The following is a 21,095-nucleotide window of genomic DNA, read 5'->3' on the forward strand; positions in this document are numbered from 1 at the left end:
TCACTGGAGCTACGTGCTTTCTACAACGACACCTCCCTTCTCATTTGTTGCGGCCACAAAACACACTGGCAGCTGAGTTTGTAAGAATCCATTGTTACGAAACAAAACATCAATTTTAAAGGCTCTCATGTACTGTGCTGCCTGTGTAGGAATGAAAAACATTTGAAGCGCCTGTTCAAATGCTCAAAACAAGAATCATGATAGCACGGCCTCGGCTATCAGTTTATTGGGTATAAATATCTAAAATTAACAACAGTCATGTAATAAATCCTGCCTTCGCAAAGGTTACGGTGGTCAGTTTTGTTGAAACAGTTTTAGAGAGGTGTTAATTCAAGTGCGTGGTCCTTTCGGAGGCTGCAGTTTGTGGTGCTATTGAACTATATTGCATTACACAGACACCTCTCTGTACAGGTTTTTAGTCTAGCCTCATTGACATAAATGGGGTGGACAGTTTCATCTAAGTGTACCCAGTGGTGGAGTAGATTAGAGTGAATTGTGCAATGATACAGATAGAGTAAGAACATCTCAAACATTTATTTGATATCTATATCGCTCGCATGTAACGAAGAGGAATTGTATAATATATTTGAAATGTGTGAAATATTGCCAAATATGAGCATTTCAGTGGAAAGCAAACTTTAATAGGTGAGAAAGATAAGCAGGTCTGTTGTTCCTTAGAATCACTGAGATACAGGAAAATTGTTTGTAAAGAGCCCGACGGCTATAGCGCCTTGATGATTTGATGTCATATTGCAATATATGTTGTCCAATATGTAAACTTTTTTTTTTTTAACAGAACATAATGCACGGACAGAAATGGTTCTGTTCATGTATATTTTTATTTGTAGTTATTTTTAATTATTGCATTCCCTATAACGTTTACTGTTTATTGTCAAACTGTAAAATATTAGGCTACATATGTGTCACACATGTTCAATAGCCATATTTTGGTTGATATATTAGCATCAACATGTTTTTTACGCCCTAATAGTGGTGTGGCTCCGCCCCCTCCCTAATGCTCATCATATCAGTCTTTGCTGGGTAGTGTGGGAACCCTGTTTGCGTTAAGGTTTTGAAGGACAGACCAAACAGCAACCAGTGGAGGAGGTGCGATGGCGTAAAAGTTAAGCGTTTCAAAATGTATTTCCACCAAAGGTGACGGTGGTAGAGCCAGATGAAGCAACGCTAGCAAATATTGAGAAATTGAAGCTAGAGCGAGAACAATGCCTCTATTTTTTTTTGTTTTTAAGTCTGCAATGGTTATTTGCTGACATGATGTTCTGGTTTGGACTCTGGTGACAGTGGAGGAGGGTGGTTACTGCTCGGTCAGTTTCGGCGCACAACTTGCATCGTATAGTGGTCGATGTGGATTGGTTAAAGTTACGAAGGTAGAGAGCATGCTGGGAAATGCGAGGGAATGAGCCCAATAAAAATATATGCTCCCGAGCCGATCACGGTTGTGTTACTCTGCAACAGATAAATCTACTAAGCGAGCGAGTGAGAGAGCAAGAGAGATTGATTTAATCTCTGATGAGCCTGTTTGCGTCATAACGTCAGTCAGTAGATACAGACTTAAAAAATAAGAGAGGATCGGCTACTATCACAAGAATGAAAAAAAAAAAGAAAAAAATCATAAGAAAATGTACACTACAGTGCGTAGAGGATTATGTCTGCCAGTGTCACTGATACCAGGCTACTTGTCCATTTAAAGAGGGAAGGCAGATGGTTTATAGTTTTCTGGGCATAAACCAAATCTTGGTGCATAAAACAATCTACTGTATTGTACCAGGTTACGAGAGCCTAAATTTGAAGATTAAAATTCAATAAACATGCTGATGTCATGTTATCCTTCCCTGTTGTCTCTGGGGCTGAATCACTGGCCTGCTATTCATAGAGATGCATGTTTGTTTGTGTCCAAGGTGAAAAACAAGCGAGTGAGGCAGCAATTGTTTGTCAAGAAAAATGTCGTCTGTGTTCTCGTTCCTGTTTTGCCTGAAATAAAGGTTTACCCGGCCCCTGCTGTGCTCCCACACAGCAGACACGTGACACCCACAATAATGATAGAGGGCTCTGTCGCCAGTAGATACAATGTGTGCCTCTGTCAGGAGGTTGCTGAAAGACTATAAAGGGTTTTAGCAATGCACATTGTAAGAAAATGTGAGAGAAGTAACCATAATAACTCGCGTTTTCTATTAAGTTGCAGATGGAAAATGTTGAGGTTTTGTCGCTTTCATGACCCTGGTCATTGTGTTGCTTTCAAAGACCATCACGGTAATGATGTTTTTTCTTCCAATTTACAGTTACTATTTCTTTTGACAAGGTAAAATGTGCTCAAAACAACTGCACAAAGCCAGCTATAAACCATGGCCAGATGATGTGATTTGACATTTTTCTTATTTAAGATGCACTTTTTTTTTTTTCCCCACTGGAATTACAGCTCCCATTTCAGCAGTCTATTTTTTTTTTTTTTTTTTATCTGTGTCAGAGAGCTTGTGCTATGTTTTATTTCCCCCCCTTCACTGCTGCATTTCAAATGAGGAATCCCATTTACTCTAACAGCCCATTTCTGTATTTAACATCCAGCAGCTCATCTGACCTTTACCAGTGGGTTTTTAGAGGTTGATTAGAGTTGGCTGTTGCATTGGCAGGAAGACACATGAATAAAAATGATCACATTATTTTATTAGGCTGCTGCCTAATGATAATGGCTCATTGTTAAGAAAGAAGTCATAGCCAGTCAGTGTTGTCCACATCGGATACAACAGAGGTTTCACCACACACGGGTCACACAGTCCATATGTTTGTATTAGTTTGTGTGAGTTGTCTGAGCAATAAAATAATTTTGTGTTGTGTGGGAGGATTTCACTCAGCGACACCAAAACCTGCCTGATTCTGTCTTAAAAAGCTGCTCACCCACGATTAGTGTGGATTTCAGTGGAGAGTTGCTGCTTTGCATTGAATTCGTAATGCTGAGATTCAGATACTGACGATGAGCTAAATCTAGCAGTGAAGCCTTAAAGCGTTTTGTGGTTAGTGCTGCATATTTCATGCCAGGCTGTGTGTAATAATGCCCTCTCACGGGGTAAATGTCTGTTAAGTTCTCCTTTTCTCACTCTGGCTGTTTGGTTGGCATCAGGATTTGATCACTTGATTTGACTGTCAATTGAGCGATTATCCCATCTGTCCTAAATATATGGGTTAGTCTGGGCCTATTAAAGCTGCAGGTAGGATCAGGAGGCCATTATCACCCATTTCTTTTGTAGATCCAATGTTCAGATAAATTGCACCGACTTGTAGGCCAGCAGCGTACATTTGTAGCAACCTCTGGTGGCCAAGTCAGGTGACATCTAAGTAATGGGTAGATATGAAGGCATTTTGTTTTGTAACTCTTCAATAAAGACAAAGATACATAAAACGGTCAATGAATCTGAGTGTTATTCACAAGATGGAAAGGTGGTGCCTAAACCAAACCAAACGTTTCACAACATTAACCACGTGTCCAGTTCATCTGCCGCTATTCTCCAACGGTCATAGTATGTCGACGTTAATGGCCAACTGAACCCACTGGTGAGTGCAGTAGACTCCTACCAGTGACATATTATGGATAGATGTGTGATGATGACGAGCTTTTCAATAGTCTGAACTGTGTAGCGAGTCTAGGTTTAGCAGGAGCCCATAGCTGTTTAAATAATAGGTTAGAAACACTGCAGAAATCCATACCGTGGTCATTTCTAAATATAATTCAATATATGTGAATCAAATTTTTAGATTTTCCCAGCTGCCAGTCTGATTCCTACTTGGTTTAGTTTCATAGTCCTGCTTGTCTCTACAGGACTTAAAAGCATATCAGTAATATCTCTCCAAGGACACAGTGTTTGGTACAGACTTAAATCCACAAAGATACACGAACTCAGTGATCTCTCTCTCACACACACACACACACACACACACACACACACACACACACACACACACACACACACACACACACACACACACACACACACACACACACACACACACACACACACACTTCTGCTGTTGCAGCATCTGATGTCATGTGTCAGATGCGTTGATGACCACTTTCGCGCATACAGTAGAAATGTTGGAGGGCAGGTTGGCTCTGATTTCTGCCTTCACATTGCTCTGTCTCTGCCTCTGCTCTGCTGGAGATCCTTTTCACATCTTTCTATTTCTGATCTGCCCTCTTTACAGCTTCTGTTGTCTTTGTTTCTGCCTGCCCCCATTTTGTACTCTCAATTCTTGTGTTTATCTACTCTTAGTCCATAGTGTTTTTTTTCCTTTTATGGTGATTGCTTTATTCCATCACTTGCTGTATACAGTAGTTTTTTTTTTCCATGTTATATTCGCAGTATAATACAAACTTCTTTTTTTTTTAATATTAGGGCAATAAATGGCCTTTTGTTTGTGTGTAAGTTTTAGAGTATTGTCTCTGGAAAATTCCTGAAACGAGGGTAATTGCACTGGGAGCAAGTGGATTTATCTCACTTCACTGATGTTTTTTTTTTTTTTTTTTTTTTTTTATTGAAGAGAAGTAAGTCTTGAACAAACAACACATTTCTTCGAGTGTCAATTTTCTTTCTAAAGCTTTTATACCCCAGAGAAAAAGTCCAGTTCTTGGGGAAAGCACTGCTGGATGCCTTTTATGAAAAAGCTCAGATATAAAGTCTGACGGCTTCAATTTCTCCCAAAAATTAGATATATTTTTGCATGGAAGCAGTTCCCTAAACTCGCAGTTAGCTTGTACACGCTGCTTCTTTGTATACGTTTCTCATGTTGTTGTTTTTTGTGAGTGGTTACTGCTGCCTCTTTTGTCCGAGCTGAGCCCTGACCTTCCCCTCACCCTCTTCTTCACCATTCAATCCCTCCTCTCTCCTATTGTTGCTTCTCTATTTAGACTTGAAAGCTAAAGATTAAAAAAAAAAAAAAAAAATCTAAAGTATGTTAGTCATTTTCTGGCTGAGCGGCACCGCACGACTGAGGCATCACGATACGGAGGGGCGTGTTCGAGAGACAGAGGGGAGAGCGGCTCATGATGTGGGAGTTGAGTTTGCCTGGCAACAGGTGAAAGGACTGAGATGAGACGGTAGATAGTAGCGTGGTTTGTGAAAACCTCTTCTCCCACTGCACCTCCTGCCGCCCTCTTCGTCCAAGCGCTCGCCTTTGATGATTCGTGCATCACTTTGACCATGTGACTAATAAGTGAACCAGTCACCGTCATAAAAAATGCATGCAGATGATCTGCAATTAAAAGAAGCCACAGGTTGGATGCTGTTGACAGTAAAGTGTCAGTGCTGGGGTCGACGTACGAACATCACTGCTTCACCGGGTTCCTCTCCTCTGCACGATGCTCACATTTTACTTTGCCGCACATGTTTTTTACGCGCGTGCGAGGAGTGGGCTGTGGATTAGGTCCGCCTGATGTCAGAGGTTGACGTGGGCGTGTGAGTCATGACGGGGGTGGTGGCGGCCAGGTGGTCGGTTTGACGACATTTCCTGCCTAAAAAGATGTTTTTTAAGCCACAGTGCAGGGGGAGAGCACAGTTGGAGGTAAAACGAGAGTTGCTGCTCATCCGAAGGAGGCTGATTGTTGCTCTCCATATGCTGAGTAAAAGATAAAACGGGCAACTCTGCATCGCCAAGACTTCAAAGAGGCTGTTTGAGTCGTCTCACAAAGGCTTTTCCACTCCAAGCAGAGGAAATGAATGCTTTTCAATGTTTGGGAGAATTAAATTTAAACATTTCCACTCCCACAAGTTTCCATAAATGGATCTTGATGCAGCCCAGCTTCACATTGTTTGGACAGAAGCCAGGCTAGACTTGCTTGGCACCGACAGCATCGCGCAGTGCCAGAGCAGCGTTCTTCATCCTTAAACGCAGCTATGACACACATGCTATAATCAGCCTGTTGGTTTATGACCCGTGGTGTCTGATTTATTATTTAGTTGCTGAACTCAAAGGTTGTAAAATTTTAACTTTTGACATTCACCTCCTCCAGATATGAATGATTTTAATTAGATGTTGACTAATTTCTGTATAGTATGTTTTTAAAAGCTTTTTTAAAGGAGCATTACACTAATTTTACAGTTTACTTGTAAGGAGGAGCTTCACTTGTGCTGTTAAAAGCAGTTTTTGAACACCTGTGGCTTTAGGGGAGCAAAAGTCACGCTGGGACATCAAAACTAAAATGTGAGTTTCAATCTGTGGCTTGTGACTTTTTATAATATCTATGTTGTTTTTGGAGATAAACTAATTCTAGACACTAAAAGTATATATATAAATATATATTTTTTTACACGTTTCCCTCAAGTTCCCCATATTTTTTAAGTGCATTAACAAACTATTGAATAACCCCTTTAATTATGTTACTATCAACTTATATCTTTGTTTCAAGGAGATATATTTACACTTGTCTTAGGATTTCTTTTAACATATGTTCTTTCACTTATTTGTGTCTGCTGTTATAAAAACTATATTTTTGAAATTATTTTGTCATGTCATGATATTTCACCTGAAAAAAAAAAAAAATCATAGCCAAAGCATTAAATTCATCTTGTCAGTCACCTTATATCATAGTGGGGGGAAATACTTCCACCCAGAGAAAGTCTTAGTTGCCCTTTTCCCCCCAAAAAAGTTTAGTTCATTGAGGTTGTCAGTAGCTCACGGCCGTCCAGCATCACCTCAGAGGAGAATAGTTATGACTAAAACAAACCATGAGTGGGAAATAAACACAATGTTCTACTAATTCAACTCCTGTTAAAAGGGAATACCTGAAGATAATACTTTTTTATTAATTATAATATGACTGAAATTTGGTTTGGAAACAATTGCACTGCTCATTCGTAGCAAAAAAAAACCAGTCTAATACTTCTAAAAGTCCGAATGGCACACATCAGAGTGCAATGCAGAGAGATAAAAAGAGATCCTCCTTCAAGCAAAAGAGCAGGATTTATCTCGCAGACTGGCCTAGTTTTAAAATACCAAAAATCTTCACTAGAACATGGGGGGTCTAAAGGGGCCCCCGAAGGCTCCTGCAGGTGAAGTTGCTGCACTGTGATGGCATCTAGCAAGCAGCGGGTCAATTACTGTAACAGGTGGTGAGAAGTAGAGAGCAGAGCTGAACGTGTCTTAATTCAGCTGCTAATTGACCGTGTGACAAACGTTGTTGCATAATGACAGGTTGGCTTTTTTTTTTTTTTTAATAAAAAACAAATTATTCATTTCAAACATGTTTACGCATACTGTCACAGACTGCTGCGCATTGATCAATTTGGAAAAAGAGATCATGCAGGATTCTCAAAAGACACAAAAAACCTCCTGTGACATGGTTTATTATTTACATAGAATGAATTTTAAAAAATCAAAGGTTTTAATTTCATAGCCAGATCAGTCAAAGCTCATTGCAAAAGAAAAAAAAAGAGATGAACTGAACACCAGGTTGGTAAAGGGTTGTGTTATTTATCAAGTCTGTCGCACTTCTGAGCACATCATTGTCACTGTTTTGTGTGGTCAGACGTTTGCACCTGTAACATCCTCATACTGTTGTCAGTATGTTTGGACCCCGCCGCTCCACCTGAATCGATTAACACTCGTACATATCTCACTATTTATATAGTACAGCAAAATAGATTTGACTATTTATAAAACAGCTCTTCTGCGTACACGTCTACATACCTGCAGCAACAGGAGGCAAAAACGCAATGTTTAACATTTAAAAGTGTCGACTAAATTGTTTGCGTTTCCCCGGGTTGCAGTTCACTGGTTAAATACTTAAAGGACAGAATCATGATCAATCATCAAGCCATGCGACTGGGAAAATATTTCACTTGTCACAAAATTTGATATAACATGTAGTTAAGCACAAACTGAAAATATAGCGAGATGAGAAAGTTTCTGTTGAATATCCAATACGTATTTTACGTGGTTTTTATTTTATTGTAGACTTTTTATCCCCATTTTAATTCTCAATATATTTGAGGCAAAGGCAAGTGTCTACACAATGTTATAACTAACTCCACATGAATCAGCTGTTCCTTTTCTGAATTTCTTGCCTATAAGTGACAATTTTAGTTGTGTACCATAGAAAATACTCTGCAGTATGATGTGAAAATGCCCTAATTGAACGGGCCTCTTCACTGTTTTCATGACCTACGCATATGTGTAATGATAAAGAACATGGCATACAATGTTATTTTTGTCTCGTTGGTTTGTTCTGTCTTGAATTATGCACATATGAAAAATAATGTTTAACATATGCAGAAAAGTGTAAATGTGTAATTTAGACTAGGGACATGTTTTGGTTCGCTTAAAGCTGCAAGTGAGAGCCAAGTGTGTTTATAGCTCCCATGTGGAAACATAACACTCATAATGCTCCTGTCTGACTCGGTAAAAAACAGATGGTACAGACTGTAGGTTCAGGTGTGTCAGGATGAAATGCTTATCGGTATAAATTTGATAGTCGTGGATGCCAGGAGGACCCATACATTTCTAAGACTTGCTTTCTTTATGAAACATGTATCTTATGAACACTAAACATTATTAGAAGTATTTGAGAGGCTTGTTCCACTGAGCAGCGGCATTAAATTGCACAGACTTTTTGCGGACACACTTCAAAACACTTTGAACCAAAGAGTTTGAGTCTCATTTTTATTTGTAAAATACTCACATTGAAAAGTAATAGGCATTGTTTTGGCACTGGCTTCACAGAGGCTCACAGCACTAAGAAAACACACCGTTTATTTAGTGCACATGCATCATGCTAGATTCAAAGCCCTTACAATAATCACAGTTCGTTGCACTTAAACTCAACTTGACATGTGGAGGTGAAGTTTGTTTGTCCATCTAAAAACAACCTTGATGAGCTGCGGGTTTCCTTGCAAGCTCATGAGAGGCTAATAAAGCAAACACGGGCTATTAAACCAACTAAACACCGCACACACGGGGTATAGTAACACACGCACTCACACGCACTCACACACACATAGGCCGTAGTAAAAGCTGAATGGCACAGCAGTGCACATCACGGCTGGTTCTGAAGCTGTCGACAAAGCAGCAGAAGCAGTTCTTGTGCAGAAACAGATGCGCGGATAAAGCTGTTGATGTTCAGCAGCTCAGTTGGATCACTTCGTTTTCTCTGTTGTAGGATTCACTGTTGGCTTGTCTTCCATATTACTGATGCTAATCGGATGCAATTAAGATGTCGTTAATGTTAAGATGAACCGGATCATTCTGAATTCTATAAATAGCTTGCAAAGCGGTGTAAATGTTGATGCCAAAATGCCATTCTGCTGATAATGATCACCCAGAACTTATCGTATCCTGTGCTTGTAAGCCACCATTGTGCAGTAAAGATATAAACTCTGTCCTGTGAGACGGTCTGCCCCACCTGTTCTCCTTCTCCCACCAAATGACACATTACAGCTCAGCACAACTCGCACGATTTTCAAACCAACACTTCACGTTACAGCGGGGTGGATATAGAATCAGGCACTAATCTTTTCGCTCTCCGTCTCCCTCTCTCCTCCTCTATCCGTTTCCCTCCGTCCTACTTGACAAAGTGCAGGGCTTCGGCCACCACCACGGAGCCTTTGCTGCTGTCGAGGCTGGTGACCAGCTTGAAGCCTGATTTCAGTGCGAGCATCACCGTTTCTAGTTTGAGACAGTCAAGCGTGCACAAGAAGGTGCTGTCCTCCTTCAGAACGAGCCGCGAGCCGGGCTCCGACTTGATGAAGTGTCGGAACTGGATCACGTTGGACGACACCACAAATTCTTCCGGAAAGCCGTCCAAGCGGCTCTTGGAGATCTGCACCAGCCGCCCTTTGACCTTGTCGATGAAGCCCGGGTCGCTGCAGTACACCTTGAGGCCCTGCGACCTCTCGTGGCTGTCCGTCACCTCCAAAAAGGCCGGTTCCCGCTGGGCCGCCCTCTGGCTTTCCCAGTCAGCCACGGCTTCCCCGAGTTCACTCAGATGGTAAAAGTCGGCCTCCCGTCGCAGGAGCCCCGCCTCCCGGAAGTCGTCGGGCAGCTGGAGCTCTCCGGTTCGAAGGTAGTTGAGCACGTGGCGAAAGACTGGCCCATCTCTGTCGATGAAGGGGTTGCCCATAGAATCTGTGTGCTGAACCGGCTTTTTGCCGTTAGCCACCTCCTCCAGAAAGGACCCCTGTTGCTTGGCGAGGGTGGTCCGGTGGGCGGTGTACAGGAACCCCCCTACATTGATGGTGATGGTTCCCGAGGAGGGCTTCTTGAAGCTCTTGCTGGGCTGCAGCAGGTCCGGGTTGATGTGCCTCAGTTCACTTTCCATCCTTCTTAGGTTCCATTCCATTCTCCAGTCGCCCTCTCCAGCCTCGACCCAGCCTCCGCGGAGCTGGCGTGTCTGCACAGAACAAAGGAAGTCTCTTTTTGTTTCTCCTCTCTTTTGGATCTCGACCGTGTGGCTCTGAAGCGCAGCGAGAGAACGAAAAGGTGTTTTCAGCTGTCGGAGAGCGCGGGTGAATGTGTTTTGAGAGTGTGTGGTGGTGGATGGGTGAGTGCTGCCTGGCAGTGGACTGGGAGCTGAAAACAGACTGGCTCTGTGTGCCGTGTCCCTCCTCTCCCACTCCCTCTCTCTCTCCCCCTCTCTCTCTCCCTCTGAGAGTGGGTGGGCAGACAGCGTCACTTACAGGGAGGAGAGAGAGGGAATATGTGAGCAAACATTAGGAGAGTACGGACTCCAAGAGCTCTTTCTTTCTTCTCTCCGTCTTTGATTAAAAAGGTGCAAAGCTGAGCTCCAGCAATTAGTTCTCACACACACACACTCTCTCTCTCTCACACACACACACACACACACACACACGCGCACACACACACACACACACCATTCTCGCACCAGATGGAGGGGAGGAGGGTTGCTTCCATAATTTCTGTGGTGTGGAAATTGTCTCGGTTTGTGTGAGTCTGAAATATGAAAGTCCTTTAGCTGCCAGATCCATCTGTTTACCACACAGAGCTGCATGTGAACGGGAATCTGTTTGAAAAGGATTCCGGTTTTAATTCGGGGGGTTTTCGACTGGCTTTTTTTCTCGTCTCGCCTCTGGTTATGACAGCGAGAGGAGGGCTGCTTGCATTACGTGTGTAAATGAAAGCAACAGGGGATGTATTTTATGTCAACATGCTGTTTTCTCTCTTGCAAGGTAACAAGCAGTCTTCTTGTCTTAGCGAGTCCTGCCCGTGCATTGAGTGCGTCTTTGGCTTGTGCGTGAGAGCGTGTGTGCGTGCGTTGGCTTTGAGTTCCTGTGAAGGAAATTAACCAATTACAGCAACTGGTATTCCGGTCATTAAGGGCAGGTTTTGAATTGGTTAGAGCTTTGGCCTGTTGCTTCCTTCCAGGGGAACTGCAGGCCATTTGGTACAAACGACTCGCACCACCAATCTGTGTGTGTGTGTGTGTGTGTGTGTGTGTGTGTGTGTGTGTGTGTGTGTGTGTGTGTGTGTGTGTGTGTGTGTGTGTGTGTGTGTCTCTCTCTCTCTCTCCCCCAGTGCAACTGCAAGCGCGTCAAAATCGCAGCTCATATCAAACACGAGGAAACAGAGGGTCCAGCAGTGCTGTGTATGTTGTATGTTTCTGCCGTCTCACAGTGTGTGATAGAAACATAAAAATGTGTGTGTACCCTGCAGATGATTTGTTCTGGTGCCTCATGCTGACACTTTAACACTCTGGGCACTTTGCTAAGTGACTGTAGTTGATCTCAAAACTGCAGAAACAATCCGTCTAGGAAGGCAGTAAATAAGTGGATTTGTATGGAGTGATATGTTGTATAGTTTGGCATATTTGTGTATATTACCTTGCAGGAGATGTTTTCAACGTGTCCTCTGAAAATGTGAGTGTTTGATCAATAGGTACTGTACGGCTAAAAATTAATACTGATTACATGGTTTGGCTACTTCGGCTGCAACCTGAGTTTTTTTTTTTAGACTTATAATCCAATTTTAAAAGCTCTCTTATCTTCCCATCATCATCTTCCCCTCGTCAGAGGTTACCAACCACGTGCAAAATTTTATGTTTCCTTGGAAAACTACAAAACAATGGGTGAAGAAGTAGAAAATGCCAGAAAACAAATGCTCCTATATGCTAAACTTATCACTGTGCCCGCTAACTTCTTATTCCTCCCACACAAAACACAAATGTACAAACACCGGGGCGGATAGCCGGCATACTAAATCTCTGTTTATGATGGATTCTGACCCCAGCAGCTATTCTGCTGCAGAAATATTCCAGCACAGACGGTTTGTAGCCTAGTTTCGATGTGTTTTTACACAAGGGAGGCGATGCCAGTCAATCTGCATAATTTAGCAGCACTCGCACAGCAGTCTGGCTGCTAAAAGATAAAATACCTGGATTGTGGCAGTATTTGTCAGCAGGGCAGCGACGACTTTGTGCCCGCTTTCAAAGGATGTTCATATCTCAGAATACTCTGTGGCAAAAGCTTGTTTGTGAAATTATTTTCCCATCCTTTGCTTTGCCAAGAGGATGAAATGTTGGCGGGTCCTGGGAGGACACAGCAGATTAGATTCTGGGCTGCAGCTAATTATCATTTCCATGATTCATCAATTTCCAGATCAATTTCCATAAATCTATCGTAAAAAAGGAAAATATGTCTCCTTCCAGTGTCCCACAGTCCAAGTCAAGTGTCTTATTTGGTCTTATATTCAGTTTATGTGAAAACTAAGAAAACCAGCAAATATTCAACTTTAAGTTGCTTTAAGTGGGAAGTTTTTTGGCAGTTTCTAAGTTGTTGCTGATTTATTTTATTTTCTGTCAGTCCATTAATTGATTTAAATGACTGATTGTTTCAGCTGTAAATATATTAGATGAAGCCAAATAATGCCAGTAAGGAAACTGGACTTTTACATGTTTGAAGTATAAGCAAGAAGTTTATAAGTTAGTCAATAAAAATCCTTCTCGGCTGCTGCTATTTATAGTCACGATACAGTTCAAAGTCAGTGGCTGGATAGAGTAGTTTTAAAATAGTGTATAAATGTCCTTTGATTTAAGTCACCACATATGCAGATACCTCCGCAATCGCAACATCGAGAGAGGGAAAATAGTCCACGTGTTCAAAGCCTTTATGTTCCCTTTGTTGTCGTTGTTTTTAAATCGGGGGGGGGGAAGGATTTTTAATCACTATTTAACTTTTATCTGTTTGACAAGTTTTGGCAACCATCATTAAATGTTTGTGTCGACTTGTGTTTATCGAACAGCGGGAGAAGTCGTGAAATAAACAGCAACACAGTGATTGCTTATCCGCCTTAAAGAGAGAGAGCAACAGGTGTGTTATATCGATGCAACAGGTTGTCAGCCACCTGTAGTAAACGATGTAGGTTTATGTTGGAGAGGATCCCAGAGTGACATCATTGTCTCTGCAGTGATTTTTTTTTTTTTTTTTTTTTTTTTATCATAAGCGATTAGTCGCATCATCATTAACAATGATCAATTGGAATTGCAGACGAGGATGAGATGCAACTGTTAAACCTCTTTATCAAACTGACAGCGTCGGACGCCTAAATAAAATGTTCTAAAACGTCACTCGTAAGGACTCACCCCTCTTTTATTATTCATAGAGCTGCTCTGAGAGCTTGTGGTGTAACATGGAGTCACTGATTGCTGTGAAGCTGGCACAGCAAACACTTACAACAGGGTCTTGTATGAGCAGAGAGCTGTCCTTCTCTTGTTTTATTCATTATGGCAGTCTCTCGTATGGAGGCTGAATGTGTCAGGTACAGTAAATCTCATGCTGATCAGATATTACATTTCATTTTTAAATATTGCCCTGCAGTTGAGTGGAACATGTTAATGTCTACACAGTTATATGGACCTCTGACTTTTGATATTAATCTCAAATACTTTGTGTTTAGTGCTAATTAGTAAAAATCTGTTTCATAAGGATTTTTTTTTGTGATTGTTAAAATCAGTTTTTCTCAAAACTTGCATGATTGTGGTGTAAGTTGTATGTGGTAAAATTGCAGGAATTGGCAAAAAAAAAAAAAAGTAACATTGAAAGAAACAATTAAAAAAAAAAAATTCTTCATAAAGCGTTTTGTTTGGAAAGTTTAGGCTACTTTGCCTTCAGCAGAGCTTCAACTGAGAACTTGCAATGTGTAGAAATGCAGGAATTTAGCAAAATTGCAATCCTACTGCTAATATTGTGGAGATTAATTGAATTTGCATGAATCATTTCAATTGCAAAATTGCAATTTCCTGGAGGGACTGAGAAATGTCAGCAAGCTAAACTAGAATAGTGAACACGGTAAATAATCCATCCATCCATTATCTATACCCACTTTATCCTGAACAGGGTCACCGGGCGGGGGGGATGTTAAAATCTACCCTGTTGAAAATAGTTTTTTGGGGGTCAGATACAGACTTACATTTGTCTCGTCCACTAATTAAATTGCGCAGCGGTTCTCTGTGTGTCAGTCTCACTTCAAAGCCTGTTGCATATGGATGCTGCTAATCCTCGTTAAAATCAAATCGACACGTACAAAACGTCAGGAAATCACTTCAAAGAACGAATGGAATCATTAAATTTCCTTAATGAAGGAGCCGCTGGGCTCGGCAGAGAGGAGCTCTAATGGAAATTTATATTTGGAGATCCAATCAGTGGCTTTGCCCCCATCACTCCCCAATACCACCCACGCCCGCCGCCACATCAACAGCACCCCAGCCACATCACCTCCTTGTTGTCATCACTTGTAGACGAGCCTTTATTACCACTCTGTGTTGGTGAGGAAAGAGAACGAGTCTTATTTTATTTTTGATTTTACTTTTCGGTTTAGTTTATACCCGACAGACTAAAGTAAAAAACATAAAACTTGTCATCATTTCAGATGCATTAAATTCACGTGGACGTCTCCGGTTGCCTATCAACACTTGGAACAGAATTAGTGCAGTTGTGTTGCGTTGTCGAGACCGGAGCGGCAATCATTAAGTGCACAGTGGATCTATTTATGGCGCCTGTATCATTAAACTAATCACATGTAAACCATCATCAACTGTGACATCACAAGGGAAATTAAACGATGTACATTAGTCAGACCTCAGGAGGGTTTCACATTAAAGGAAAACATGGTAAAAAATGTCAACTGTATCAATCCTGTTTTTTTTTTTTTGTGTGTGTGTAATAATTTTCTTAATTGTTGTTTTAATTTGTTTCACACTTAGAAGCATCTTCATTTATATACTTGTTAGCTCTCTGATTTTTATTTGCTGCTTTATGTTTCTGGTTTTGGGCACCTTCATTCAAAAAGGGGCTTTATATTCTTAGTAAAATCTCTCATGTATCCTCTTCACCGATTGGCTTTTTGTCCTCCTCAGTCTCTATAAGCAATCATTTCCAAAGGCTTTAACACACTGATGATGGCTTAAATCTGAAATGTGTCCGTTTATTTGCCCACAATAAATTGAAAATAAAAGATCCTCACCGCAAACCACGCACTCGTCATTGTTCAAGATTTGCAGTCTTATTTTTTTCCTCTAAATAAATGTCTCCTGAATGATCAAATTGTTCAAACAAAACTAATGAAAGTCATAGTATAAAGCTGTAATGCGTCTATGCACTCCTGTAGGGCATTAATTGATGGATTCATGATCTCGGAGGTTTACAGAGCAATTTTGGATGCAAAACAAAGAATTCAGCCAAAAATCAATCGACAACAAGGTGGATCATTCGGCTGGATTGAAATCCGAAGCGCACCAGACACCTGTTGAAAGGCTATTTCACCCAGGAGATATCAAAGTCTCAGGATGGCCCTCCCAGAGGAGATCCAATATAGCACCTATGGGGATGCCAGAGAGGGAAAAAAAAAAAAAAAAGTTCCCCTCATTGATGCCTCGGTGTTCATGAACTGAAAGCTCTGCTGGCTGAAATGCAGAAAACATTCACCGCCGTCACAGAAACTGACTGATTCCACACGCAGACGTAGAATAACGAACTAAACGCAAAACTGTGATCGTTAATGAATTCATGTGCAGCATTTAAAAATGAATATCATATAATTGAAAATCAAACAAACTTCTTTTTGTGAAATATTTTGCTTGACAGGCATGTTTGGTTTGGTTTGTTTTGCCTGCCTGTAAATTAAACTCCATTTGCGTTGACGTTTAGTTTGTCTAATAAGTTTAAGTGCCACTTATTGTAAATATTCATATACCCTTTGAAGACTTTGTTGAGTTTACTTTTACGAGTGTTGTGCTTATTATCCATGTCATAGTCTTAAAATCAGGTGAGGTTAATTTCTCCGAGTCATTTATTTATTTATTTTGCGATGGCTTTCGTGCGAGCAGCCAAAGGTAATTTATTTTAAGATGTTATCATCCTCTGCTATTTATTGGGGATCCAGATTAAAATGTCCTGCTGGTGTCAGTGTCCTAACCAAAACCCTCAAGATGGCACAAATGCTCAAAAAGTACAGTTGCAGCGGGTTGAAGTCTGAGGGCCGCCGTAAATATCAGTTTATTTATGATAACATTTATATAGAGAGGAAGTGCAGTGCTGCCTGATGTAAAACACGGGAAACGTTCCCCATGGCAGAATGAAATGAATGACCTTTAGTCCATTTTTATTCCAGAGAAGGATTTTATTGATTTGACTTTCTGCTCGTTTGCGCCTAAAGTTCGTTGCAAACGTTACATTCTCCACAATTTACATACTTCTCTCTATTGTATCTCACGCAAGTAAACTTCTCTGAGTCTCACGTTGAAATGTGTATTCAGTTTTAGTAGATCCACTTTACGGTCCACCTGTTGTACCAACGCTGTCTTTTGAGCAGCGTCTTGTTTCTTATCGGCTGAGGGTACAGCACTTTCAGAAGTTCTTTGCGGTATCATAAATTAAACATGCTGTTAACTGGGGGAAAAAAAAAAAAAGAATTCACAAAGCTGCTTCTTGGCTGTGTTTTTGGTACACCTGTACAATCTAGTGCTCAATATAACAGATCTGCAATGAATTCTACTTTTAGAAAAATTGTTGACGCTACAAGGTCCTATGTTGAACTACATGCTTAATATTGAGGTCGTAGTTTTATCAGGAGTGTAATAATCCTCTAGTCGGGCTCCGCCGACCTGTTTGTCACAGCTTCAGTCTTTGTTGTGATTATAGTCTAGAAAGCCTTTTTGAATGGAGGTTTGCCGGGCGGACCAATCAGCGACCAGTAAAGGAGACAAAGTGCGATGGCTTTAAAGCAATATGAACAGTTGTAATGCCAGCAAATGTCGAGGGATGGAAGTCGTAGCAAGAGCAATGCTTCCTCATTAAATGTACTTTTTAAAGTCTGCACCAGTCATTTACAAACATGGGGGGTGTTTTTTTTTCATCACGTGGGGGGGAGGGTTGGGAGGGTTGGGGGTCTCTGTTGTTTAAAGCTAGGTGAGTTTCAGCACTCGGCATAAATCATACGTCAAAGCTGATTGGTTAAAGGCTGCTCCAATAGCCTCAAAAGGAACCCGAGGTCTACACGCATTAGAGTGCAATGACTGGAGATATTTCTCAATGAAACTTTGCCACATTCTTTCTAACATTGAATTTGTGTACGGTAATATCAGGCAAATGTCTAAAACTAACTAACTAAAAAAAAAAAAAGGTTTAGGAGTGCATAATCTAAATTTAATTTCAAGAGGATGCAGGCAAAGTTGACAAGAATCCAACTTGTTTTTATATCACCCTTGCGACCCCCCCAGTTGTTTTTTGGTTTCTCATCTTATATTTCCACCTGCATCATATCTCATGCAGCTGCTCCAGACAACCACGTGTATGCATCCTCACTGTACCATCTGTCTTTATAAAAAAAAAACGTTTACGTGTATGAAAGGATTTACCGCAGGCTTTTTTGTGTTCACATCATTATTACACCTGCTCCCACAAATCATCCCTGAGGGCCTAGAACTACAGAAAACCTAGAATTGTTTTTATTTGGCATAATAACCAGAAGGTTTACGAAGCTTCAATCACATCTCGGCTGAGGTCAGAGGGAAGAGTGTTGTTTCAGCGAAGCAGAGATCATCAAAAAAAAAAAAATGAAGAGCCCGAGGAGTGTAGCAAAAGCTGCTTACGCAACAGGTTGGGTCCTGTGTTTGTAATAAAAAAGAAAAAAAGAAGCTTCTTTTGAGGCTGAATGGAGCTGGAGCTAGAGACCTTGAAAAGAAAAGAAAAGTGCTGTTAGGCAGTGCTAGCTTTACAACCCTGAAGAGCTGCGTGCGCATTGGTCGCTGGTTGACTGACGTGTTTCTATTTCCTGCTCTGACTCTGTATGAAGGCTCGGTGTGTGTTTGGGACTGCAACATGGATGAGGATAGTGGTGGTTAGAGACCAGTGGGCGGCGAGCTGTTTGTTGTGTTGAGCATGAGGAAGGTCAGCGCTTTGAGGAAAAGGGCCTCGGAGCAGATGGAGGCAAGAGATGAGTGTGAGGGGGCGGACAGCTGACCTGCTCACCCTCGCATTTGTCCTTCTCTTCCTCCACTGTCTTCGCTCGGACATTTTTCACTCCTCAGCTCTCTGAGAATTAGCTAAGTGTGATGGCTTCAAATGTATTTACATGTCTTTAATGCCTCCTCTGCTGACCTGTTTAAGTATGTTGGCCTGAAATCAGAAAAGAGCTGTTATTAGCATTTTTTTGGATTTACTCCGGGTGTCTTGTGCTGCTCTCAACTCTTTAATGAGCTCCTTTTACGTACTCGGCTTGTTTGTTTTACATTAAGAGCTGTTGATATCGTAAAGGGGCTGAACTGTAGTGAATGAGTGTTGTTTAATGAAGAAAATATGCCAGTTAATCGGAGCTTTTTGCTGCTCTATAAAAGGCTTTCGAGTTGTACCGCTGTGTAATGTTTGTTCTCCTGGTCTGAGATAAAGTGATTGTGCATATGACAATATTTGTCTTGTGCAAATTAATAATCTTCAGTGATATTTAGATTTGGTCTCTCTAGAGCGTTTTATGTTAACTGCAGTTTTGATCATGAAGGCATACTTAAGTTTGTTTGATTCAAATACTGATCAGAGTAAACTTCTAATTTCCACTGAATAAAATGTGCTGGAAATGTGCCAACTCTACTTTCTACTCGCTGCTGCCTTTTCATGCCGAATGTTATATTTCCCGCAGCTGCATGTGTGAAACGTGAACACGTACTTCAATAGATGACACAGAAGCACGTTCTCTGCTGATGTTGTGCGTGTTAAAACCACAGGTCTTTTTACGGAAAAAATATTGTTTTCATTTGATAAAAATTTCCAATCGAACGGCGAAAGAGTTGAGGTAGTGTTGGAAACAAAAGACGGGAACAAAAGAATTATGGCAAAACAAGTCTAAACAAAAGTGGACAAAAAGCTCCTTGGATTCAGTGAATCTTCAATAAACGAAGAAAAACAAATGACACAAAATGTCTCCTCTAAAACCAGACTGTTTGAAGACAAGGTTATATTTTAACAATTGAGCTGTGACGCGGCTACGTTCAGTAAAGGTAAACTCTGATGTCGGAGACCTGAAGATGGTTTTTTATTTTTATTAGAATCATAATGATAATGCATGTTTCAGTGTATTTGCCTTTTGAAGCTGCAGAACCTCAGCACAGTGAGATTTGGTGAATAGTTGCACCCAACAAAAAGAGCTCCATTGCACATTTACGTCCAAATCCAGTTTTTCTTTTTGTTTAAGAGGAGATCATGTGAGTGCAAAACAAGGCGCATGGTTCAAATGGCTGGTATTCACTGGTCTGATTCATTATTGGTGTGTTTTGGACGAAACATGAAATTAACCAATGAGACTGTCATTTCCCTTCAAGAGCTCTGCTCGTACACCGACCCAGCATCAGTGGGATTTGCTGCAAATTGAAGTGCAATCCAAGGAGGCCTTCGCTCAGAGGATCTGCTGCTAAAATCTGGTCAACATTTTTGACCTTTTCCTGATGCTTTAAAGAGCAAACAACTCCTCGAATAATCAAGAAAATATTCAACAGCAAAAAAAATCAACATCCACAATGAACATTATTGTTATTTACGTCCCGAAACCAAAGCTAAACAAAAGCAGGTGCAACTGCCCTGGTCACCATAGTAACCATAACACTTATTGTGAGTCGCTTTGGATAAAAGCGTCAGCTAAATGGGAAAAAAAAAAGATTTTTTTTTTTTTTTTTTAAATGTAACATCACCACTTGACATCATGTCACCAAACCTTCCATCAACGGCCTCCAAGAGTCTGTTTTTTAATCTTGAGGCACCAAACACTTTGCAGTATCTTTGCCTTTCCTACAAATGGATGCAATTATGTGCAATTATTGGCTGGTGAGTGCGCACAGCGCCACACGGCTAAAAACACACCCGCAAATGAGGAACATGTGTGCACACATGCACAGCGGTGCTGAACATCCGTCCCTTACGTCGCTGATGTGACGTTGTCTAACGGGGTCAAGAACCAGAGAGCTATTTCCATCTTACCATTCGAGTCTTCCCATTTCCTCTTTCAAAGGTCCAGATGTAGAAACCTTTCTAACACGGACGCACACATCGTAGAGCGAGAGAGAGGACCAACATGGGAGGAGGCCTGACCACAGCCAGAGAGCCTTTGTGTGGGGGAGGAACACTTGAGTTGAATAGTAGACCTGCTTCACTATAGACACCTTTAATAGACATTCAATCTGCCAAGCCGCCTACGCAGCAATCATTCAGGACTTCATCAGACATTATTACTCTCTAATAATATCAAAAAAGTCTGTTTTTACGCAGCCACATCAGTGAAATCCTGTCCGTGAGAAACCACAAACACAGCAGGCCTCGGCAAAGACAACTCCTCTGAAAGGATCCTTTCTTCATGGTATATCTAAGAAGCTTTCTGAGGTACAAACCGCATTTACAAGTGCAGAGATAATGTCAGAACAAAGACATTCATTTGATGTAAAAACAATTCTGATTGAACCTATCGGCGCCAGATAAATCTCCGTGTATTTCGCAGTCCACAGAGTTTTTAAACTCGGTGTTTGTTGTGAGGTTCCTGTGCTGGTCGGATCACCTCCGGTCCTACAAAATAGATTTGGAATAATCGTGTGCTTCTTCCAG

General features: G+C 41.2%; 2 protein-coding genes across 2 annotated transcripts in view; one reads left to right on the forward strand and one right to left on the reverse strand.

Moving 5' to 3' along the window:
- The window catches only part of LOC138620867 (general transcription factor IIF subunit 2-like), a 41,075-nt gene that overhangs the window by 10,147 nt on the left and 9,833 nt on the right, over window positions 1-21,095 (forward strand). The gene's annotated exons all lie outside the window — the stretch shown is intronic.
- kctd4 (potassium channel tetramerization domain containing 4) lies at window positions 8,654-10,739 on the reverse strand. The gene has a single exon (XM_069698455.1). The coding sequence runs from the start codon at window positions 10,340-10,342 to the stop codon at window positions 9,566-9,568; it is 777 nt and encodes a 258-aa protein (XP_069554556.1). The 5' UTR covers window positions 10,343-10,739; the 3' UTR covers window positions 8,654-9,565.

This window comes from Brachyistius frenatus, unplaced genomic scaffold (genome assembly GCF_029030835.1).
Source record: "Brachyistius frenatus isolate BFR_SWC_R1_liver_20210118 unplaced genomic scaffold, ASM2903083v1 Contig_27, whole genome shotgun sequence".
NCBI lineage: Eukaryota > Metazoa > Chordata > Actinopteri > Embiotocidae > Brachyistius > Brachyistius frenatus.